The sequence below is a fragment of the Phalacrocorax aristotelis genome, chromosome 8 (genome assembly GCF_949628215.1).
Source record: "Phalacrocorax aristotelis chromosome 8, bGulAri2.1, whole genome shotgun sequence".
NCBI classification, from domain to species: domain Eukaryota; kingdom Metazoa; phylum Chordata; class Aves; order Suliformes; family Phalacrocoracidae; genus Phalacrocorax; species Phalacrocorax aristotelis.
Window position 1 is genome coordinate 46,108,347 of NC_134283.1, and position 24,272 is coordinate 46,132,618.

Genomic DNA, 24,272 nt, shown 5'->3' on the forward strand with positions numbered 1-24,272 from the left:
GGAGTTGCCCAACCTGCACCGGAGCAGGAGGATGCGAGAGGAGCCCCGGCCATGCTGTGCCCTCCCTGGCTCCTCCGCAGGGCTCCCTGAGTGCGAGGGGGGGAAGCTTTCAGGGAAACTGCCCTTCCCCACCATGATGAATTGACTGTCAGTGTCTCTGGAAGCCATGAGGCAGCGAGCTCTGAGGCCATAGCGATGGCAGGAGCGACCTGCAGCATCTCACCCGAGCCCTGGCCGAGGCAGGGAGCAGGGCCCAGCCCCACCTCGTATTGCTGAAACGCTGCACAAGGCCAGGAGCATGCTAGAATCGGTAAAAAAAAATATATATGTTTACTGCCAAGCTTGTATATAGAGCTAAAGCTGCAGTTGGTGTTGGTGAGGTACAGTGTTTGATCGGCCTGCTGAGGGAGGGGGCTCAACAGTCCACCCAGAGCAGCTCGTTTATGGGCACAAACATCCCCACACACTCACCCACGGTCCATTCCTGCAAACGTTGTGCAAAGCAGAGTCCAGCTCCCGTTAGCCAGTGGCTCCAGCTTGTGGCAGAGAGACCCTGGATAAATGGCAGTGCCCATCTCCTGCCTCACTCTGCTGAGCCAGCCCCTGATGCCAGCTGGCGTTCTGACAGGGTTGGCCTCGCTCCCCAGGCGCTGCCACCGGACAGAAGGGTCCAGCAGCTCCATTTTCCAGAGGCCAGGCTGCCGGGCAAGAGTAATAGCCCTTGTCACTCCACATAGCCCTGTTATTGGAGATATTTAGTGCTGAGGCTGGGCTGCGGGGCTAATAGCTGGGATGTGATAATGTTGCTCCCTGCATGAGCGAGCAGGACATCGATTGCGGGCTGTCAGGCGGCAGCCTGCCCCTCAGACACCGCCTGCACTGGGCAGCACCCCACACGCGGCATCAACTGACGCTGCTCGCACGGCATGTGCGCTCCCCCTCGACACAGCATCCCTCCGCAGTCTCAAACGCCCCTCTAGGGCTGCAGAAAGCGTTTGGGATTGCAGATGGACAGCTTTCTGCGCATAAGCATCGAGGGGCAGCTCAAGTACCACGCTGGGTGACCGATGTAGGGCTCACTGCAGTTGCTGAATACAACCAATTCCCAGCCTGGCTACGGCGTCTCCCCTCCTCGGTGCCCCTCAGGATCCCCTTGGCTTCTGTGTTGCTGCAGCAGGCTGCAAAGGCCCAGACGGGACCATTTTAAAAGAAAGCAACAGCCCAAGAGTAGCCACCCCACTGCACTTAGCTAAGCCTGAGAAGGGAACTAATGCCTCCCTGGCACCAAGTGCATGGTGGCGGCTCCACCACTCGCAGGGTTGTGCCGACAGTGGCTGCCACACCAGGACCCCCCCGGGACAAAGCACAGGCTCGGGCGGCCGTGGTGGCACCTCCCCAGCACCAGCCACCCCCTGCACCCCACACCCTTGCTTCACCCCAGCACCTGCGGGCGCTACGGGACGCTGCTGTAGGGTAACACGGCACGTGCGCAGGAGCGCGGCAAACGGCACCTTCCCCTCGTGGGAAAGGCCACTGACCCCCGGTGGGCTGTGAGCAGGGCTCTGCGTGTGTGGCTGCAGGGGGAAGAACAGAAACCATGTGCACAGATGGATACGGTGCCAAACAGCCCACCTTATGGATAATCACCGTGGGTTTCACAGCCATGGCTTCCAAAAGCACGTTCTGCCTGGCTAAGGCTGGTGACCGTCGCTCTGGGGGCGAGCTCCCGGGCGCTATGGCCCACCCCATGCCCGACCGCCCTTGGCCGACACGGCCACAGGGACACCTGCACATCCCAGGGTTTCCACCCCCATCCCACGTGCTGCCGGGGCAGATCAGGACCAGTGGGGGGGTTTGCTCAGCCCTGCCATGGCCCCCTGCACCCAAGGATCAACCCTTGCTGTGGTGGGGAGGGGGGGTGGGGAGGCTGTATTCCCACTCACCCGTCGCCTAACTATCCACTGCCCCGATGTCCCATTCCCTCAGCAGGGACGCAGAATCCCTGGGATCTCTGCGACACCAGCTGTCCCCCACCAGCTCAGACCTGGCAGCCAACCTCTGACCAAGGACCGTCTTCAGATGCCGGCCGGCTGCCACGGAGCCACCATCACCCCGCGCGAGAGGCACAACAAGCAGCGACTCCACACAGAGGCACATTTGGGACAACTTTACTTCTGATACCAGAGTGCAGGCTTTCTTTACAGGAACCAAAAAAGAATTTTTTTTTTCTTTTTTTAAAAAAATGGTTCATTTACTCTTTCTACGTTTTTCTACCATTTCGTTTTTTTAAAAAAAAGCTTCTCCTGAAAGCCATCACTTGTAATAAATTCATAAGCCAGTGCACTTTGTTTTCACTTTTCCCTTGTGATCACCCCTCTGAAGGCAGCACGCTCTCCCCGCCGCTGCCCGTGCCGGTGCACGAGGTGGGGACTGGACGTCCCAGCAGGTCAGCGCCCCGCGGCTCCGTCCCAGGCGCCGGCAGCGGCGTCCCCTGGTGGGGCGCAGACCGGGGTCCCTGCCGCTGCGTGGCTCCTGGCTTCCCACGCGGTCCCCGCGCTCCTGGAGTAAGCGGCAGGTCGTCCCCCTCGTCCGGTGTAAGAGCTGGGAGGCCATGGCGGGACACGCTGGGAATCCTCGCGGCTGTGCCAAGAGCGCACCTGGGCCCTTACAGAGTCGTGAGAACGTCCCTGCAAGGACGCAGGCGCTGGTGGGATGCCCGCTGCCCCCGCGGAACGGATGCGCAGCAGGGTCACCCTTACGGAGCCACTTCTAACGTGACGGTGTTGAATTTTCTTTTTTAATTGACTTTATTTATGAATTTGCTTTTTGTTGCAGGAGCAGTTTTCAGATCGACTGAAAATTCAGTTTTGGGGTTTTTTTGTTGGTTTTTTTTTTTATTGAACAGTTGCTCAAGTAAAAGAAGGACCTGAACAATCTTTAGAGTAGAAAAGGGCAGCCTTGCCATGCAAAGAGGAAGAGTTATTGTTTTTATTGTTATTACCATTATTATTATTATAATGTAGGACCACAGCCTCTCTCTGAAGCAGTCAGGTGCTAACAGCAATATATGGTTGGATTCTCTTTTAGAAGGTCATAAATTAGCAACTTTATCTTTTTTAAAAAATCTAATAAATAAATAAATAAATTAAAAGAGAGAGCGAGACAGTCACAACATGCAAGAGCTTACAACAGAACAAGTGAAAATGACCAAAGCAAAATACAAGAAATGCAGAAGAAAACCCCAGGTTCGGTTTGGTTTGCAACCAATGCAGTTTGGAAGCATCATTTATAAAGGTATTTCATATACCAAAAAAGGCACCACAGTATCTACAACGCCAAATCCTCAGGAGAGTTTCTGTGGGGAGGGGGGAGGCAGCAGCCTGGCTAGAGCAGACACCTCTGGGTGTGCAGCAGATCCCCCCCCAAGGTTGTCCATTGCAAAGCTGAACTTTTCCAGTTTACGTTTGGTTTTGCTGTCTCTGTTGGTAAAGACACAAAATAATAATAATAAAAAGACAAATGTGAAAAATGGCAAAGGGGGGGGGCGACGTTCTGATCTTACAATGTAACAGATGGAATATTTCTAGGGTCAAGTCGAAAACAGTCAGAGGGGGGACTGCTGTAAGTAGAACCCCCCCGCAAGCGCACACAGCGCATGCCCCCTCCCCAGGCGCCCGCTGCCAGCCCACGCTGCCGCATCTGCACCGCGCTCGCACGTCGGCGACAGCTACAGCCACCCCAGGGCCGCCTGGGGCCACCGGCAAAGCGGAGGCCTGAGACCGCCCCACCTGCCCCGCGTTACGTCTTAGCTCTCAATGCGCAAACAGAGAGAAATCTGGTGTCTGCTGGGTGCGCCCCCGCTGCCCCAGGTGCCGGGGGGCGCAGGAGTGCTCGCCTCTGCACAACCGCTGTCTGCAGAGGAATAACTGACCAAAGGAATAGAAGGGAAAAAAAAAAAAAAGGAAGAAAGAAAAACGTGAAATTTTGTGTTTACTAGTATTCAGTACATGAGATTCCTAAAGAACAACTTGTCCTCCTAGTTAACCTTGTCCTGGAATATATACAGGTTATTTGTTGCTGCCACGGCAATGATATTCTCGGAGGGGTGCCAAGCTGTATGCAGGATCTTTTTGCTAAAGTCCAGACTGTCCACGCTAATTTCATCTTTCCTCCGCTTGCCGCCCACGCAGACCTTGCGGGGCTTGAGGATGGCGCGCGGTTTGCTGTTCTCCCGCGAGGCCTCCAGCGTCACGTCGCGCTTGGTGTTGCGGTCAAACATGCGGAAGAAGTTGTTGTAGGAGCCGGTCATGATGACGCTGCGAGGAGGGAGGGAGGAAGGTCACGGCGCCCGCCACCCACCCGGCTGTGATAGCCCAGACCTGCCTGGCGCGGGGCCCACAGGACATGGGGGCACAACCGGGATGCCGGGGCAGCTCGTGCCCCGTCGTGCGCCAAAAGGCTCAGGCTCGGCCAGCGAAGCCCCGGCCCCATGTCCTTCTCCTCCTTAACCCAGAGACTGTACATGCAGGAGGCAATTCCTTTCAGGACAACAATGCCTACAGAGATCAGGCTTTATGACAAAGATGTAGCTGGCCTGAACCCAGTGATTGTCACACCTTTTTAGAGGCAAACTGCCTCGTGACTAGAGGCAGACTGAATATCCAGAGGCATAATGAGTTCTCGATTAGATTTGGAATTTGGGCTTCAGGCCCAGTTGTGCCTCGTTAACGCGCCCTGATGGTTCAGAGAAAAAAAAAATGTGGCAATCCTGCCACGTCAACTGGTCTTTCATGCTTTCTGCCACCTGGTTCGGTGCGGTTTATGCATCACCACCCTCCTCCGGGCGGGTGAAATGGAGACAGGAACTGAGCCCATCCAGGAGAGAGCCGGGAGCCCATCAGACACCCTCAGCAGTGCTTGGGTGCGGGGCTGTGGGTTTGGGTGGTCCTTGTTATACCCACAGGAAACCTCCCCAGACCCCACACCCAGCCGAAGGCCGGGGAAGGGACCCCACCGGGCGCGGGAGCCGCTGGGCCCTCCCGGCGCGAGCACCCTCTGGGCTGAACGCGCACCCGCAGGGCTGCGTGTCGCGGTGGAGCCACGCCGCCGAACCGCTCACCTGTCGGACCCGTTCCAGACGCACTCGAACTTGTCGAAGATGCAGTCGTTCTCGTAGAGCGAGCAGAGCTTGCTCCGCAGGTAGTCGTGAACCTGCCGGCAGGGAGGGACGGGGCATGAGGCCCCCGCACCGACTGGCACAGCCCAGCGGCCGGCAAACGCCAGCCCGGCACTTGCCGGGGGCTGAAGAACCCGGCCCAGCCCCGCGGTCTCCGCAGCCGAGCCAGGCAATGCTGGGCTCAGCCCGTTATTGCATGCCCTTGACCACGGCCACCTCCCCGCTGTAAGCAGCAGCACCAGCACTGCGTCACGCGTGGCGCGGGCAGCACCAGGGCGCATCCCCTGGCAGAGGGTGGCAAGGGCCGCTGCTCTGCCCCAACGCTTGCCTCCCACGCAGCCCTCCAGCACCTGAGCTTCCCCTCCCCACCCGCACCCAACCTGGGGATGCGGGTTACAATTCACCAGGCTGCTCGAGCCCACATTTAACAGTTCTTCGTCTCCTTTCCATGATTTAATGGCATGACACTGCCACCCGTCAGGTTCGTACCCGTCCCCGCTGCCGCCGGACAGGGCTCGGAGCACCGTTCGGGCAGAAGCACTGCAGGAGCCCAGCCGTGCCACACTCACCTGGTAGGTCTCGATGGGCCGGTTCTCCATGTTCAGGTCCCACACCTTGACAGTGAGATAGTCCCGGGTCATGATATACCTCCCACTGTGGCTGAATTTGACATCGGAGATTGAGGAGATGATCTCAGAAAAAAACGACCGGTTACTTGGGTCTTCGGGCTCTTCAAAAACTGCAGAATAGGAGGACAAGCCCCGGCATCAGCGGAGGCAGGAGCTCCCTGTCGCCAGGCCAGGGACCTGCCACCCTGCCCCGGCACCACAGGATGCTCCCAGGAGGGGAGCGGGCATCCCCGGAGCCACGCTGCCTCATGGCAAAGGAGACTCCAGTTGGGCTGTGGAGACCAACAGATGGCTCTGAGCTGGTGTCCCAGGGAGCCACCACCAATGCCCAAACACCCCCCGGCCCTGGAGCCACTCACCCCGCTCTGCCAAGCAGAGGCACCCATGTCCCTGCAGGACGTCACCGCAGCGGGCTGGGCGAACGTGCCTCACTTCTGGGTTTGGCCTAGACCGTACGAATGTCCGTATTTGAAGGATTTTTACTTGGCACAATTGCAGCTCCTTTGTTTTTATGTGTACAATAAGCAAGAAGGATCATCGGGGCCCAATCTATCAACAGCACCACAGAAACCCGGAAGATTTAGAGCCCTCCATGTCACTTCTGCTTTCTAGAAATCAATGTGCAGTGTAACTGAAAGTCAATGTAAATATTTTATAGCCACTGCGACCTACAGATTTAATCTGATCAGTCTTTGAATAAATCAGTTTGAACAGTTTGAAGGAGACCGATGAAGTTCCAAATTAAATGTATTTACAAATTTGATTTCAAGGTAACATCAGCTGGGCAAGTACGGCTTTAAAAAACCATCACAGAGATGCATCAAGACAGATGATGCTGATGTGAGGACATCCTCTTTCCACCTCTACAGCCATCTCTCCAGCGCAGCATTAGAAGATACTGCTGGGTAACACAGAGAAGCTCACACCGCTTCGCTTCTCTACTGGAGGGAAATCCAGTTGCCAGCCACGTCTGGCCAACCCTTGTCCCCAGCACTGCGGCTCCGCTACGAACCCTCTGCCGCAGCGGCTGCAGTCTCCGGCTCACCGGCGTCAGAGCAGGGATGTGCCGGCCCCGCGGTGCCCCGGAGGCATCGAGCCCGGCACAACCTGCATCAAGCACCAGCGTTTGCTCAAGTTTATCATCCCCTTGCTGAGCCCTGTGGTACCAGTGCCTGAACTCCTGCGTAGGGCGGAAAAAAAGTGTCTGAAGTTCCCGTATAAATGATCTCTCTACAAATCAGAAATGGCATTGCCCACAGCAGGACCCAGCTCTGGGTCCTTTAATCACCAGCAGGAAACCTGATGACATGTCAGGTTTTTTTAGATAAGAAAAGCAACAGCAACAAGAGAAAATAAAGATCTGAGGCAGTCTGTGGAGAGCGTCTGAATGCCGTGACTTGTCTTTGCTGTACCCATCACAGGCTTGCTCGCACCAGGTTGGCTGGCTGCGGGAGGCTCCTTTTAACGGCTGCATCGTTTCCGTCAGATGCCTCTATGTGAGCTTGTGTCGAGGCTGGAGGTGTTCGGTTTATTCTACAGGGCCAAGAGGAAATTACTGCTGATACTGTAGAAGATGTTAAATTGCAGTTCAACTATCGAACAGGACAGGCCTCAGAGAACGAACCCAAGAGCTGAGGCAGCACCAAGACGAGTCAGCCACGGTGAGACACCTGTGGTACAAAGGCTGAGACCATCTGACGCCGGGTACTGCATCCCCCGGCGTGGCACTGCACCTGCCCAGCTCCCCACCAGCACCCCGCTGCTCCCTCCTCCGGCAGCGCCTGTCCTCTGGGTCCTGCGCGAGCAGCAGCGGGGGAGCTGGCACCGAAGGGGAGCGCGGGCTGCAGCGATGCCGAGGAAGGGGCTGGGGCAGGGTTGAAGCATCAGCCCCAGCCCGGCAGGAGAGCAAGGGGGTCCTGTGCAACACCCCCTCTGTGCTGAGGACCTTGTGCACAGGGCGAGGAGGCAGGATCCATCCACACACCCAGGCTAGTGCAGGATCCAGCCGTGCACAACACTCCAGCACAGGATCCAGTCCCGTATGCAGCCCAGTGCAGAGGAGCTGCCAACTGTTTAAAATTCAGAGCAGCGAAGAGGTGAAGCCTGGTACAGGCTAACTGCATTTTCCCTGCACCAGCCTCCTTGCCTGCCCTACTAGGGCTTTGATACTGGAAAGCAAAAAACCAGACCTACCAACGCAGAGAGCAATCATTCAAATGACATTTCTGGAGATGACCTCCCTGAGCTGCTGCCTCCGTCCTTGCCCCGCGCTGGAGCACCCCTCGGTCAGACGGACCTTCTGTCAGGGCAGCTTCAAAGCAAGTGGTTTATTTTTCACGCATCTATAAATTTAACCACTCGTCAGTAGATTTAACACCAGTTCAAGTACTGTGCTTTCTTTCTCACTCCTCATTTAAACTCTTATGACGACAATCAGCAATGCAGACTGGGAAACCGAAGGCACAGCAAAGCTGCGCTGCACCATCACCAAGCCCAGGCTGGGGTCGTGGCTGTCACTCGGGTCCCTCTCTGGGCTCAGCCCCAACACCCGCCCTGTTAGAAGCGAATGATTCACCAGGTGGAATTTTGATTTCAGATGAAGACGAGAGTGTGTTGCAAAGGCGAACAGGTTTCCTGCTTTGCTGAATGAGCTCAGGGTGGCACAAGAGGCTTCTTCTTCACCCCCCTGCAGATTTTGCACAACCAACTAGTTAATTCTTAGCTTAAGGTCTTGCCAGGCGCATTATTTGGTGCAGCAGGACACTGTTAGGTCCTGCAAGGGGCCAGAGGAAGGAGAGGATCAGTTTCTGGGGGTGACGCTACCAGCTCAGTTCTGCTCCAGCCAAAACCCGGGGCAATGAGAGCTCAGCTCGCCCTGCAGGTGCCCAGTGCTGCGCAGGACTGGCTTCGTCTACGCAAAATGAGTCTCCCAATGGGGAATCAGATCTCTGTTCCCTACTTATATAACCTTTTTCCTCTATAAAAGGCCTAGCTGAAAAAATAGGTAAAGAGAACACACTGTTGGCAGGAACACGGGAGTGACTGTGTTTTGCTGGAGCCTGGTTTGGCTTTGCAGAGCTGGCACTCTTCAGTTTCATCCCTGCCCGTGCCAATGGCACGCGGCAGCCCGGGATACGTGGCTCAGAGCCTCTCCTCTGAGCTGGCAAAGGTGATTTCCACAGGTGAGGCCAAGCCTCGCCAGGTGTTTAGAGGCCACCCGCCAGCCAAGCGGCAGGGTCGCCCACCGGCAAGGCCAGACCATCACCCGCCGGGACGTGGGCAGCAGGGCAGGCAGGCAGCTGCTGCGGAGAAAGCCCTCTGCTCGGCCGCAGCGCGCTGCAGACGGCCGCAGCGCGGGGAGGGTCTCCCCAAGCCCACATGTGCAGGTCGGCGAAGTTAATTTAGTCCAGATGTGGCCATTTTACCCCTCTACTCCCCTCTCTTTGGAAAGATAGCCCAGCTCCCCTCTCTCTCCTCCTCCTCTCCCCCTCTTTTGTGTATCCAAGTTTTGGGTTGCACCAGACGACTGGCTGCATTAAGTGGCTTGTCGGACAAAAGGCCTTTGCATGAATCAATCCGCAATCTGCTCGAGCGGGCGAGTCCTACGTGGTAGTTACTCCCTGCTGAGCTTTAGGCGTGTTACTGGGACTGGCCGTGAGCAAGCACGCTGTGGGTTTAACTGGTGGCTGTGATTCAGCACGGGTGTGTATTAACCTGTATGCGACAAACCCCCTCTGACAGTGCTTGGGCAAAGCCGTCGCCGCGGGCCCCTGGCTCGGGCGTGCCGTGTTCCGCGTGCGGCGCCTGCGCCGCGGGCTCCCTCGCGCTCCCCTGCACCCCCGCGCCGGCGTCGGGGAGCGAGGGGGACGCACGCCACTCGTGTGCAAGGGGGACCGTCTGGCCTGTGCGCCAACAGCGATGGAGCCGCTCAGTGTAAACCCTGGGCGCGGCACCTGACCCATCCGGATTTCGGCTGAGGCTCCAGGTAATCTGGCAATAAAAAGGGGTCCCTGTGGAAACCTGGAAGCACGGCGGGACGGCGCTTGCATGGGCAAGCACACTAAGCCTCCACTTCTTCTCTTGCTGCAAATAAAAGTTCAAAACTCCACGGACAGGTCACCTAAGCACAAAATTAATCACGATCGTCACTGACAAAAAGCTAAGCTAGCACAGAGAACTGAGCTTTGCTTTATATTGGAAAAATCAACTCTGCAAGCTGCTCTCAGCCCAGAGGTGCAGGAGCCTTGTGACCACGGGCTAAGGAGCACACATTACTAGTCTGGTGCCAATTTCTCCCGTGGACTTAAGTGATTGACTTTTCTGCCTCATTCTCCCTGTCCGTAGTAAGGCAACAAAACGTGTTCCTCTCCCTCATGGATGAGGCACAGATTAACAAAGTGCTTCTGGCAGTGTGCTCTGAGCACCAGCACGGGCCCTGGCAGCTCAGGTGGAACGGGGGAGCTGCTGCTGTGGGGTGGCTGGACCCGGCTGTCCCCAGATGCTGCCAGCACCGTCCCCATGGCCACCAGGCAGCAGGGCCAGTCGCCCGCTCCTCCACGGGACGCCTGGACCCTCCCGGTCCTGGCGCTGGGAGCGACGGGGGCTCTGCCAGGACTGGGGTCACAGCACACAGGCAGTGCCACCCGGTCCCCGACAGCGGAGCGGAGCGGGTCTGAGAGCCAAAGCATGCGGCTGGGCAGGGGCTCAGTGGGGCTGTATTTGCTTCCCGGCTGAAGGCTTTTGTGTGGCTTTGCTCCTGCTGCAGAAGCAGATCTGGGCTGCTGAGCTCACAGAAAGGATTTCTGAGCACTAATTCTCTGTTACACAAGCAGCCTATTTTCCTCTCACACTGAGCAGGAGCTGCCCTCCCCATGCTGCCTCCTCCGCCAGCCCTCCTTCCCGAGCAGCCTTCATCAGCACCCCGAGACGGGCTGCACAGCCCACGGGGCGATGCTGCTCCTCGGGGACACCGGCGGCCCTTCCACCATAGAAAGCAGCAGCGATGCACAGCCTGGCTGGGGCTTCCTCCCTGGGACTTCCCCGAAAGGCAGCAGTGCCTGCCCAAATACAGGGAGGGCGGGCTTGTTTTAGAAATGCATCTGCAATATCGGAGGGTAAAATCTGCCAGCTGTCAGTTACCTTATCAAAGCAGCTTTGTGTGCTGCGTATTTCTAACCAAAGCTGAAACAGCTTTCAGCAAAGACTAAATGTTTGGTAGTGTTGCTGTTACGCATTCAGCAGTGAAGAGACAAGAATCCTGATCTAGTTGAAGCTGTCCCTGCTCACTGCAGGGGGGCTGGACTCGATGACCTCCGAAGGTGCCTTCCAACCCAAAGCACGCCATGATTCTAAGAAGGCAAAGGTCCCCCTTTGGGGAACAGGCTGCACTTTGAGCCTTTTGTTTCGGGAGTTTGGCAGGTACAATCAGAGGTGGCTCCTTAAAAAAAAGAAGTGGAAAGCCCAAAGGCTTTTGCTAGGGAAATAACTGCAGTACCCGCAGCAGGGCCTCTCCTCACCTTCCCATACGCTTTTCAAACAGCACTGCTTTTGCTGGTGTTACCAGCTGCTCCAGGAATCCCGATCTCCCCTTCGGCCTCCTGTGGTCCTTCGGACAAGGCATGCGATTTCTTCGCACGTGGGGTGCCGGGGTAGGTACCCCCTCACTGCCCCTCTTCGCATGGTAGCACACGGCTCTGCGCATCCCTGCGGAGCCGGCACTTCCATATGGAAGCTGGTGGCCGCTCTTAGGCCAGCTACATGGCTGGAGGTAATACGCCCAGCGTCACAGCCCGCAGGAGCCTCCAATAAAATGGGCAAACAAAATTTAATAGACGGAGCACATAAGTAAAAGCTGTCCCCGAGCAGCAAACCGCGTTCTAGCTAAATAAACATGACTGGGATGTGCAGTGCTATCTTCTGCATTTTTATTAAATATTGACAGTTATTAAATGTCTCCGTTGGAGAATTCGCCTCCGAAAGCAAATGTTGCTTTTCATTTTGAACTTTGATGAACTGTCTCAATTTCGACTCACACATCTGCTGAACTGCAATTGACTGGGGCTGATGCTTCTGAGGGATGGAGGGAAATCAATAACGAAATGTCACGGGAGAGGTCAAACCGAGCCGGGATTCACCGCCGGCCGGTGTGCTTGCCGAGGGCTGGAAGGACGCAGCAGTGCCCAAACAAAGGGAAATGCCGGGGAGGGCTTCTGCCACTGAAGTGTCAGGAAAATGAATTTTGTTTGCTCCTGAATTGTATTCCGATTCTCAGCTGGGAGCCATCACTGTAGGACTGCAAGGCACGGTCGGGAAATGTAAGAAAGGAAGGTGTGTTTTGCTGAGGATTTAGGAAAACTACCGTTCAGTATTTCCAAATCTCCAGCCAGTGATGTAAGGTTTCCTCTCCATCCACCTTACCCCAGTTAAAAACAGGTATCGGGTTGCGGCCGCAGCTCAAAAGCCCAGAAGCACTAGATGGTGTGTAATTCCCTATCGCCTCTAGGAAACCAAAACGCGAAACACACCCAGGTGCTCTCAGGGCGCAGGTTATTAGCACGGGGCTCCAGCAAGTTGCACCCGGTTTGTGCATCTTATTCTCGTAACATGACCACACTTTGAACACTGAAAATCTCCTTAATTTCCCACAAGATATTGGCCATTTTCTGAAGAAAACTCAGACAAGAACAGGAGACAGAGAGGTTTAGCTGTCCAGTCACACAGCACAGCGGCCCTCGCTTCTGCCATATTTCGCTGTCTTTAAGGCAGACACCAAACTCCTTTCGGTCTGTCCCATCTTTGTGTCTTATTTACAACCCTGTGCACGGCACAGAGCTGCTAGGGCACACAGAACAGCAACACATATTTACCAGCCCAGCCATAAATGCATTAGGTTTTTGTGCCAGTATTTTACTGAGTAGTTGCTGATAAGGGCAATATTTCCAGTAACATCCTCCTGACATGTACAGGCTGAGCAGGAACCAGGCTGCCTCAGCAGCAGCTCACGCATTGCATCAGCCCAGGGACAAGCTCCCTAGCTGCCCAGCTTATTCCAAATTGTAGGGAGGCTTTTCTGCACCTCCTGACCCCTGTGGCATCAACCACAGCTGACAAGAGGACATGGGGCTATTTGGACAAACGGCCTGAAGAAACACAGGACTCACTGTCTTCTGGCATTGGCAGCTCCATCATCGCTGTGCACTGACACTCCAGTGACCCCCTGGACCCGCTGCTGCCGAAACATCACCATGGGGTTTTTTAACATGCTCCCCCAAAGGGTGTGGGGCCAGGACCCAGGGGAAGCTGCTCCTTTCGGGGACGGGCAGGACTGAGGGCAGGTAGCCATGGGAACACCCTGGGGCCGGTAGGACCGCAGTCTGGCACACCCGGAGGGAGGATGGGGCAAGGTGGCAGGGCAGACCTGAGCCCATGTTGGTCTCCACACTCCCTTTTTTGGGCTCTCTTAACCCAAAGGGGACGCCACGCCGGCCGTGCCGCCGGCGGGGGCTGTACTCACACTTGGCGTGGCGGTCGCAGAGGGCGGAGGTGCGCATGTCGCACAGCCGGATGGTGCCTTTGCTGCTGCTGTAGACGAACGTGTTGCAGTGGTGCGGGTGGAACTCGGCGGCCGTGATCACCTCCGTCAGCTCCTCCATGTTGGCTGGCTTGATGTCCACGATGTCTGGCAGGGTGAGTCAAGGAGCCCCATGCAGCCTGGCCCAGACCCTGCTCCTCCCGCTGATGTCTCTGGGCACCTGGGCTCCCCCTCACCCCATGCAATCCAGGTGTTCCCGGGAGAGCAGCACCATCCTGGGGCAGAACCGCAGCGCTGAGCCGGGACCAGCCAGAGCCAACGCAGGGGAAGGTTAATGTGTCGTGTTTTCTGTTCAGCCGGGGCCCGGAGCTCCGGTACCACAGCCTGGAGCCAAGACCTAACTCTGCCCATTCGTCCCGGGCCAGAGCAAATGTCTTCTATTGCAGCGCCGGGGCATGGTGAGTAGTGCACCAAAAATGACACGGAGGAAACAAAACCCAGAGCACGACGACCAACCGAAAATCACCACAGCACAGGGGTGGCTGCTCTGGGACAGGTAATTTCCACAACATTTCACGCTTGGGCTCGGTGAAATGCTGGGTTGAAAACCAAGCCACAGACCCTGTCCCCAGGCCCCATGGATGGTGCCAGCAAGGACCTGGACAGCCCCACAGAGCATCCCGGTGCCGCAGGGGACGGCTGACAAGCGTCCGTCCCAGCCTGACACCAAGCCAGCAGTCACCGGTGGAAGCACTTTCCGATCTTACAGTGCAATCCAGACACCCAGCATGGGACAATTTACCCACTGTGCGCAGGGGAAAAAGAACCAGCACCTTTCCTCGCCCCCTGGAAAGCACATTAAAATCCTGCTGTTTCAAGCAAGACAGGTATTTAAAAAAAAAAAAAAAAGAAGATATGAGTTTCTCACCCGTGTGGGGTGTTTTACACCAACAAGCATTCCCGCAGAAGCCGCTGCAGTTCCCAGCCACTGAGTGGTTTCACAGCCCAGCCGTGCTGTGGGTCCGCAGCAGAACCGGGACCCCAGTCCCAGCCAGACCTGAACCCAGCGCACGGCCCTGGGGCGCAGTGAGGGCTCCCTCCCAGATTGCCGCAAGTCCGGGTGCATGGGCGTTTGTAAGGCACGCAGCCTGCAACGAGAAGCGGCCCAGGACCGCACGGCGTCACGCCGCCGCTGCACTCCCCACGGTTCTGCAGCGATCCTGCACTTGTGACCCGCAATAACCCCTCGCGGCGGCCCCGATGCTTTGCTCAGCAGAGGTTTCAAATCCCACCAAACCGTGCAAGTGGCTAGGTGACGTGAACAACAGAAGGAAATTCCAATCCATAGCACTGCCTATTATCAACTCTCAGGCAGGGACTGGACTTGTTTTTTATTGCCAAAAGTAACAGCCAGCAACGTGCTCCTCACCTGCCCGGGCAGGCAGGGGCTGCTGCCTCGGTCCTCCTCCCTGCCACGCCAGCGTCACCCGACGCCCCATCGGTGCCAGGCAGAGAGCCCGGTGGGGCTCAGCCAAATCGGGGACGCCCCAGGAAGGGGCTCCGAGGCACTGGGCAGAGAGGTGACACCGACACACCGGCAAGCTGGTGGGATGGGACATGTGAGTGGACATCTCTCATGGTGACGTTTCTCCATCGATTCTTAGCAAGCGTTTTGGGTGCTCCACTTGCACCTTGGCCAAACTCTGTCAGGCCATCTAAACTCCCTGAGGTCTTATCTGAATTTAGTACTCCTCACCTTCTTCCCTGAAATGCAACACACATTGCAGCCCTGCTCAACCGTACCCACTTTGCGCTCCCACCAGCCACACGCCTGTGACTGCCGAAATCCTCTCCAGCTGCCTGAATCTGCCACATGCCCTGGGGATTTCTCAGTAGGAAGCACTATATAAATATCACTGATGATTAGTGCCCTGTTGTTATTATTTCTGATGCGGCTGTTACAAGGGTGACTGGCACGACCTCATTTGTACAACTGTGACTGGCAGCCTGTCACCCTGCTGCAGGGTATAACGGAGGCTGCACGATTAATATTTCCTCTCTCCATCTTCCCCAAGGCATCTGTCTTCTCCATCACCCGTGGGCCCCCCTCCCTCCCACCCGTCCCACGCAGACCCTGCAGGCAAAACTCAAAGATGCGTCACCTACACCTGGAGGCAGCAGTGGCGACGCTGCCAGCTGAGCCCTGCGCCGTGGAGGCAGCGGCTCGGTGTGACAGCCGGCTGTGCCTGCCGGAGACGGCCCGGCGTCCCGCCAGCAGCACGGCGCAGCCCGGCAGCATGGGCAGAGATGAAATGGAAGTGCCTTGGTAATGACACCTGGGGATGGGATTTCAAGTTCTGCAGTTGGATGCATGGCGGACGTCACTATTTTGCACTCCTGAGCCCCTGCGAGCCCTTGCCAGAGGGTGAAGCGCCTGTACCTACAAACCATGACCAGGGTGCGGGGACGGGGCCAGGTGAGACGCTGCCCCACCTGCTCGGTCACCATCACCGCAGACACAGGCACGGCTCTGCTGCCTCCCACGGAGCTGGACCTCGCAGGTCCCCCCACCGCTGCTCACCTTCACCAAGGACCTGCGTCCCCGACCAGCTCTCTCGTTCTCCCACTGAGATTTGCACGTGTCTGGGCTCCCAGGGCTTTTACACCCCACTTGCCACCGAGGCACCTCCCTTATTGCTGCTCTTGGCTGGGCTGGGACAGTCCGAGGGGCCGCAGGGGCGGCACGTGCCAAAGGATACTAAAACTTTGATTTGTGATTTCAAAGTTCCACAGGTTTATCCTCAGGTCGTCCGCCGACATGTAGGTCTCGTAGTCACTGTTGACGGAGATGGAGTTGATGTGGTAGGTATGCGCGTTGGCAAACACCCTCCGGGGGGTGGCCTCCACCATCAGGTCCATGGGCCGGAGCACGGGTACCTGCGGGACGGGAAGCAGAGCGTCAGCACCCAGGGACAGGGTCCGGCTGTCCCATCCAACCCACGCCGGCGCTCGGCAGGGAGGGATGCCCCCACGGCCACGGCGGGCGCCCGCACAGCTCCAGCTGGCAGCGCTCCATTGCACCCTCCGCGCTCTCACCAAGGAAACCTAACGCCTTTCTAAGTGTGTGAACAGAAGGACAAGCAGACACGAAAGCCTTTTACTTTTGAAAGAGGCACCAGTACGGTTAGATTGCAGTGAGGCAGTGAGAGCCCAGTTAAACCAGGCCTGGATGTCTGTTGCAGCAACCATTCCTTCTTTGAAAAAAAAAAAAAAAAAAAAAAACCATTTCTGCCTTGTTTTGTCACTGTTAACCGGAATCTGAAATTCCTGGAGCATTTCTAACAGAAATATATTTCTCGAGAGTGCCAGGTCAGCACAGATTTTTCTTTTACCTTTTTTACACTCGCTTCCCAGTGAAGCGACGGAGGTAAGAGATGAGAAGAGACAGGGAAAGGGAACGCACAGGGCAGGGACAGATGGAGGGACTAGAATCAAAGCTATACACATTTGCCTTTAGATTAATAAGCATAACTCATGTAGACATTGGGGGACGGAGAGATGCAGTAAGAACAGCATATGCAAGGAGGGGTGTAAGTAATAACTTCAGACATACGCTCTTAAGGCAACTTAATACACGAGAAAGGTGTCAGTCCGTGCTCCCGTTTGCCAGTAAGCTAGTCCCTCAAGCTACTTCATTACCGTGTATATTATCTGTGTGCTGCCCAAAGAGATTTCCCATGGCTGCAGAGGTGGGGACGGGAGTGTGACAGCCAGCTCGAGTGACACTAGAGCACAGGGACTGCCAGCTCAGAGCCTGAGCTTAATGTGATGAGCCTGCCTGCTAATTCAGCCTGACACAGGCAATGATGCATCGTTTGCCGCTGAAGGACTCTGCTCAGCCATCTGGGGATGGAGGCTCACGTTTTGCTCAGGGATTACAGGAACCGCCTGTCATTCAGACGGTCGGAAACATGACAGTTGTGCAAAGGGAAAGGGTTCAACAGTTACACCAGGCCTCGCCAGGCACAGAAATAAGCACAGCAGAGGCTTTGGCAGAGGATTTCACTCAGCGAGATGCCGCTGTGCAGCCTGACTGCACCTCGCAGTGAAACCCCAGGCCAGCCCCTGTCCCCGACCGGAGCCCAGCAGCACATGCTGCGGTGCGACGCAGGCAGGGGCATCCCGGGTCTGAGCTAGAGCGGCGTGGCCACCTGCAACCTCCAGCACCCCAGCACAATTCCCTGCCTGATTCTTACAGGGCAGCTGCTCACAGCCACAGAGCTAAGATAAACTCTTCAGCCAAGAAAACTCTCCACACAGTACTTCAGAGCCAAATGCTGGGGAGTTTTTTATGTCTGGAACTTGGTCTGTCACCAGGTAAAACCCCACAAGAGGAACAAACCTGGTCATCCGTGAGCATTTTGTTAAGGCAGGATTTTTTATCTGCTACAGCGGCAAGAATCTGCACTGCAATATGGAAAACAGCAAGTGTCCATGCCAAGTTATCACCACATGCTGCGACCTTTTGCTTAAGGGTATCAATAAGTAAACCTGAAAGCACTGACACTTTGAAGCAGGAGCAGCCAGGAGTGCGCTGGGAGCTCACAGCAGCTTGGGGATCTTGTCTCATGACAGCAGAAATCTTGCAGCGGAAGGCAAACCCCCATCGCAGGATGGCCAAGGGGAGCAGCTGCCCAGCGCAGGCTGGCCTCCAGCCTGGGCTTAATCTCTTCTCCGCTTAAGTCTGCCCTGAAGCCGGCTGGAAACATCACCACCGTGGAGGAGGCTGACGCGACGCCGTGCCGACGGCTTGACCCCGGTGCCGGCACTGACACGCGCCCGCGCCGACACGCGAATCACAGGCAGAGCCACGGGACGGTTCTTGGCTGCATCTTCCCTTCTGGGCTGCCTGGTCTCCAGCAACGTCACTCCCAGCACCCCGGGGGCCCGGTCCAGCAGCTGACGGATGCCCGCATTACATTTCCACTTCACATACAATAAAGGAGAAGAAAGGGTGGTCTGAGGGAAGACCCCGGGTGCCGCAGCCACGCCGTCCCAAGCCCAGCTGGGCAGGCAGGGAGTGGCTCAGGGTAGCAGCCGTCAGTGACGGTGAAGAGAAAGCGCCCAACAAATGGAGCAACGTGACAGCAACTGAAACTTGGTCTTCTTTTTGAAGCATGCAGAATCCAAGCCAGCGTCTGCCTAAACCACCCGGCTCCCACCAGCATTGCCATGGCAATCCTCAGCAGCACAGAGACCTCCTCAGTGCATCCCGTCTTCAATTACGGAGCCAACCTGCAGGGCAGGCTCTGGTATTATATATAACCATTATTAAAAGGTAATTCAGTGTAACAAACCGCATCAAGTACATAGAAAGGCTGTCAAATAAAATAAACTCCTAATAAATTAAATTACTTTCTGTTTTAAGGAAGGGGGGGAACGCCAGTCATTTTTCATTTAAAACAAAATATGTCTTAATTTTTCTTTCTGCCTTTAGCAGGCACCCCCTGCAAAAGAGCCGGTCCCACTCATTCAAAGCGCACATGACACTCGATTTCTCTCTCCTTGTTTGGCGAAGGCTTCCCCTTTCTTGAGTTAATGAGGCACTAATCCTCCCTTGAGCTGTAAAATTCATTTTCTCCGTGGCTGGGGGGGGGAGGGAGCCGCATGCCCCGGCCCCTTCCCACCGCCGGTGCTGTGTTTCCCCCCGCCGCCTCCAGCCGCCGAGCGAAGGACCACGGCGCAGGAAACGCAACGTCAGTAACTGCTGCCACCTCACTACTCTGTCCCCTGTTCCCAGCAGGTTTCCCCCTTTCGCTGTCTGTCCCGTTGAGTGTCACCAAACGCTCTTGGCCCCCGGGGGAAGAGCTTCGTGTGGCAGAGCTGCTCCTCGTCTGCGGCGCTGTGATGGCTCTGGCCCGAGGAGGTGCACGGATTCAGCACTTCTCAGGAAAACCGCGTCCTCTGCCCGCAGGTGCTGCGAGGCACGCAGCTTTTTCAACACACAAGTCAATATACAGGGGAAAAAGATCAAGGACTCGGCTGCGGGGTGACGTGGTCACACCACCTCTCACCGACACAAGCCCGTTGTGCCGGGTCACTGGGGTCAGCCCGGTGACACGAAACCCCAGCACAGGCAGCGGCGAGGTGGGACTCGACGACCTAGGCGAAGGCGCAAGGCGAAGGCGCTGCTGGGAATCCTTCTCACGGGACATGCTGGAGGCCAAAGATCCCTCAAGGGTGTGAATTTGACGGGGCTGGCTCACGAAGGGAAAGCCCAGCGCACACAAGCGAAGCAGCAATGCTGCCTCTGGCCCAGAAAGCTGCTGCTGCACCCCAGCATCGCCCTGGTGCGGGTCCTGCGCCCCTGCACGGGCACGGGCAGACAGGGGAGAGGGCGACCGCAGACTAGCCAGCGTTGGGACCACGCACCCACTCCTGTGTAATGCAGAAGGAGGCTTTGCTCTCAGTTGCCTCCATGGAAATCCTCTTAGCACAATGGAGCTGCACTGGACTTACACTGAGATACAAATCTTACCCAGAGTAGCAGCCATTAAAAAAAAAAAATCAATACATAATCCATTTAGGTCTATCCAGTCCCCACCCTGTCAGAGGTTACCAAGTCTCAGCACCAACGGCGGTCGAAGCTCTGCAATTACCCGGTACGTGCAGCGGGACCAGCAGCAGGTCGGCCTGGCAGGGCAGCGGCTGTAGCGGCGATGGCAGAGCAGCCCCCACTGTGGCAGCGCTCGCATCTAACCGCGATGCTGTAAACCAGAGCTCTCCTCTCTGCTTTTGCACTTACAGCCAGACAAGCTCTTGCCTTCCTGGCACGAGCTGAGCGGCAGCACCAGGCCAGGGCGGCCACCCAGGCGTACCCCCGGCTCCCGCCAGCCCACCCGCCCCCACTCCCCGCAAGCGCTGCCTGGCGCACGGTTTGCTCCGCAGCCTCGCGCAGCCTCGGCGCGCTGGTAGGATTTGGCCAAGTGGGATTAGTCACAGCCAAAGCCCAGATTAACCCTAGCCTTGGTTTGCAAGAAGGAAAACGCAATCGGGTTCCTGGCAAATCAGAGAGCAGAGCTGGCTGCCCGGGGATAAATCTGGCAAGGTTCTTCACCTGCTCCAGCAGCTGAGCGCCTCTGAATGTGCTCCCCGATGTTTATTTCTTACCTACAAAAGGCATATTCTGTAACTGGCCAACGCCACCCGCAGATTAATATTTTGCAGACAAAATGTGCATCAAACACTATTTTCATGGCAGACTGACAATTTCATGCTCTTCAGGATTTTGTCATATCGGCCCTTCCCCATGTAGTGTAGAAGGTACCTTCCTGTGGGAGGATAAACCCGCTATCTCATTACTGGTCCATGTAGCTGACAGAGCTTGTGGTTTCATCTCTTTTCCCTAGCCATTTCCCTCCCTGCTAAGCATCAAACTAACACCGTTTCTTCTGTTTCCTATTACTGAGCCTTTTTCCATAGAACGAAATGCAGGCACAGACTTGCCATCGGAAGATCCACCTTCACGTGTGCACATCCAAAGGGTGCAGGCTGCCCCAAAGGGGTCTGGATCCCAGCTGGGGGGCCAGGAGCCGCGGGAGGACCACGGACACCGGGTCTGCAGGAGCACGGTGCAGCCAGCACTGCGGCACCGGGGCGGGAGCGCGTGCTGCCCATCAGACCTGCCAGCCAGAGCCACGTCCAGCTTCTCGGCGACCACTCTGCCACCGAGGCTGCTGGCATACCGCAGGGCAGCGGCACCGGCAGGCGCCCCGCGCACACCCGCAGCTGCAGGTGTCGGAGCTGGAGGAGGAGAAGGTGCAACACCCTACCTGGCTGCATGCCGAGCCCCCACCACGCCGGGGGAGCGGGCAAGGGCCGCAGGAGCAGGCGGCAGGTCCCTGCACCACCCGCCCCGCGCCCCCTCCCGGAGCCCCCAGCCCTGCGGGAGGGCAGAAGCGGGGCTATCGTCCTTCTGTCCCCACTTGGACGCCCCGGCAGAAGCCAACGAGAGCCATTTGTGGGCCGAGGGTCCCAGCTGCAATGGGGGCTGAGTCGCAGGAGTGTCTGCTGGGCTCTGCTCCATCGGCACCAAGGAGCCAAGCTCACAGCCTGAAGTTCATCCACGTAGGCCAACCGTTGGGGCCACCAACACAAATACCCCCCCTAAAAATCCAGGGCCAGTTCACAACGGGTTTTCAGCATAAGGCCGAGCATTGACTGCAAGTGTCGTTCCACATATGGCCCAAATTATCCCAGATTTCCTGTTCTTTGTGTATTTTTATAACATGATAGTATTTTTTTGTTTGTTTGTAACTGAGAATTTGTCCTAGTTCAGTTATTACACTCCAGGATTACTTTCACCATCTGTACGTAAATTCTGAAATAAGTCTGCAGAAACCTCAAAGAACAAACAGAACATTTTTCGCATCTGAAGTTAAAAATGCTGAACTCTTCATGCCAATCTCATCAGAATTGCATTCTCCTTAAAGATGTGATTGTTTGAAAAGGTATTTTTAAACTTATTGCTCCCGCTGAAAAAGTGCCAGTGTCAGTAAAATCCCACCTAGCAGTTTACAGTTTTCTTACTTTTCCTGGGAGAAGTGTGCAGAAGCACAGCCATGTTACCAAACACAAATTCAAAGCAATCCAAACCTGTTTGACAGTTCTGCCCAGCACATTGTTTTTACAGTATGTCTAGACACAGATACCAGCAGTGTAATGCCGTGGAAGAAGAGATGAAAAAAAATATCTGAAAAGTCAGCCTGGTCATCGGCATTTCAAGGTGAGTTTAGAAATATTAGAAGGATGAATAATGAGTTTTCACCAGAAAGGAGAGAGTTCAATGCATGACCTGGGAAAAGCAAAAAAATGAGAAAGGCAGCGGCAAAAGAGGCTCCTTCGTTTCTTCTCAAGCGTCTGCAGAATGCAGCAGGCAGAGGCGCAGGCAGCGCCTGCGAGCGCCCATCCCCCGGGGAACCACCGTTACCCCCACGGCGGCTTCGGAGACCGAGCCCTGCAGGCTGGCCGTGCCTCAGCGGGAGACCGAGCCAAGCCCGCCCTTCCTCACACAGGGTGCTCTTCAAGAGCGACGAAACCCAAGCGCCTCCAAGCCAGGAACCCCACAGGTCCCCAGCACGCCCCAGACCAGCACGCCGGCCTCCCAGGGGCGGCACCGAGTGGGGGTGAGCCCAGGGCTGCCCTGCGCAGGCAGAGGGGCCAGGCTGCCAAAGGGCAGCCAAGCTTGCAAGTATTACACATTGAGCGGCTTTAGAGCAATGTAAGTGACTAATGAAAATGGGAAAATCCTTTTTTTTTTAATTTCTGTGGCAATGGTCTGATGACGATCATTTGAAATTGATTAGTTCTGCCATGTGCACTTTATAGCCAAAAAAAAGTGCCAAATGTTTCACGTTAACTTGTCGTTTAAACGGTAATGATTTGGAGAATGTGTAAAAGGACAAGCAGACAAATCCCTTTGCTGGGGCAGAAATGCAGCAGCACAGCAGTCCTTCTCCGAAGCATCCCCCATCCCTTTCCCTCTCCTGCCCTGCGGCTGCCCGTCGGGTGCACTGGATGCAGCAGCAACGCAGCACAGCCTCCCTAGGGAGCTGGGCCCAGGGGCCGAGAAATCTGAGTGCTCTGGCAAAACGGGAGATATAGAACAGAATTTGTTTTGCTGGAATTGAGAGAGTGCAGTGGTAACTCTTAGTGAGAGGGAGATCCGTGACAGCTCAAAACACCAAGAGCCGGGCACATCAAGGCACCTGCCCATCGCACCCACGTCGCGTTTGGCCTGGGAGGGTCATTCCTCACCCAGGGAGGTGTCCAAGGGAGACCACAGAAAACCACTTTCTGTACCACGGCCATGTCCTGAGTCCTTAACAACCCGCGTGAGACGCGGCCCTGCCGCCAGAGGAACTGGTCCCCGGGCTCGTTAGGTGCACACCAGCCAGTTCGCAGAGTGCTTCCGTACTTACTAAAGTGCTTGTGACAGAGACCAGCTGCCCGGGGCAGGGGAAGTTGTTCCCAAATGGTATCTGAGCTCCCCTGGGTTTCCCTGGGACAGAGGAGGGGAGGCAGCAGCAGGACCTCCCGAGAGCCCCTGGGAGCAAGAGCAGGGGACTCGGTGGAGTAAGAAATCCCAGCCCGGCCTGAGAACGTGCAGTGGCCTGATACAAGAACACCCTTCAGCAGCAGCAGCCTCCACCCGGCACATCAGGGAGGCAGACAGCCGTCCCCGTGGCACCCGGAGCTCAGGCGTTAGACGCCAAGGCAGCGTTGGCAGCACAGCCTGCTGCCGCTTCGTCTCTTTAAACAACATAAATATCAGACCCTCTCTATAGCAAAGGGAGGCCCAGGAGCTGCCTCTCCTGGCCGGTTCCCCCGGTTTTGCTCCTCAGAAAGAAGCACAGGCAGCATCTTGCCCCACACAGCACCCGGGTGCCCGCAGCCTCCTCCTCCTCCTGCGGTGGCAGGATGCGCACCGGCGTTTCACCGCTGCCTGACTTGCACTGCAAGGGATCGAAGTAAGGACATTCTCTGTTTAAAAAGATGTAAGCCCTGGATATTATTTGTGTTAATTATTTCCTGCACACATCCCACAGCGTAGGTATGGCTGTACACGGAGCAGCACTCGAACTCACGGAGGCTGTTAAATGAGGCCGAAGGGCTGTAGCTATTAGTCTGGGGGCTATCCAAATAAGCAGAGCTCTTCTAATGACAGCAAAAGCCTTACTTTACAGCCTGAGCAGAGTTAAATATTCCTTTTGGACTATGTGGGTTAGAAACTCCTCAGAGAACAATGCTCATCGAGTACATTTAAGCCATTATGACAAATAGGTAAGAGATGATTGCAGCAAGGTGGTTTTAAAACCCTTCTTCGCTTGTCTGTGGTTGAAAGTTAAACTGTGCATGGATGCCGTTTTACTCCAAA

The 24,272-nt window shown here is 56.1% G+C and overlaps 1 protein-coding gene across 2 annotated transcripts in view; it reads right to left on the bottom strand.

Moving 5' to 3' along the window:
• Positions 1 to 2,152: 2,152 nt before the first annotated feature.
• PPP2R2B (protein phosphatase 2 regulatory subunit Bbeta) overlaps positions 2,153 to 24,272 on the bottom strand; it is a 108,203-nt gene continuing 86,083 nt past the window's right edge. For both annotated transcript variants that reach the window (XM_075103045.1, XM_075103046.1), the window contains exons 5-9: positions 16,096 to 16,273; positions 13,319 to 13,483; positions 5,746 to 5,915; positions 5,120 to 5,211; positions 2,153 to 4,316 (exon numbers count right to left, since the gene is read on the bottom strand). In XM_075103045.1, the coding sequence (XP_074959146.1) occupies positions 4,037 to 4,316; positions 5,120 to 5,211; positions 5,746 to 5,915; positions 13,319 to 13,483; positions 16,096 to 16,273 (885 nt within the window). In that variant the 3' untranslated portion in view covers positions 2,153 to 4,036. The remainder of the gene's footprint in view (positions 4,317 to 5,119; positions 5,212 to 5,745; positions 5,916 to 13,318; positions 13,484 to 16,095; positions 16,274 to 24,272) is intronic.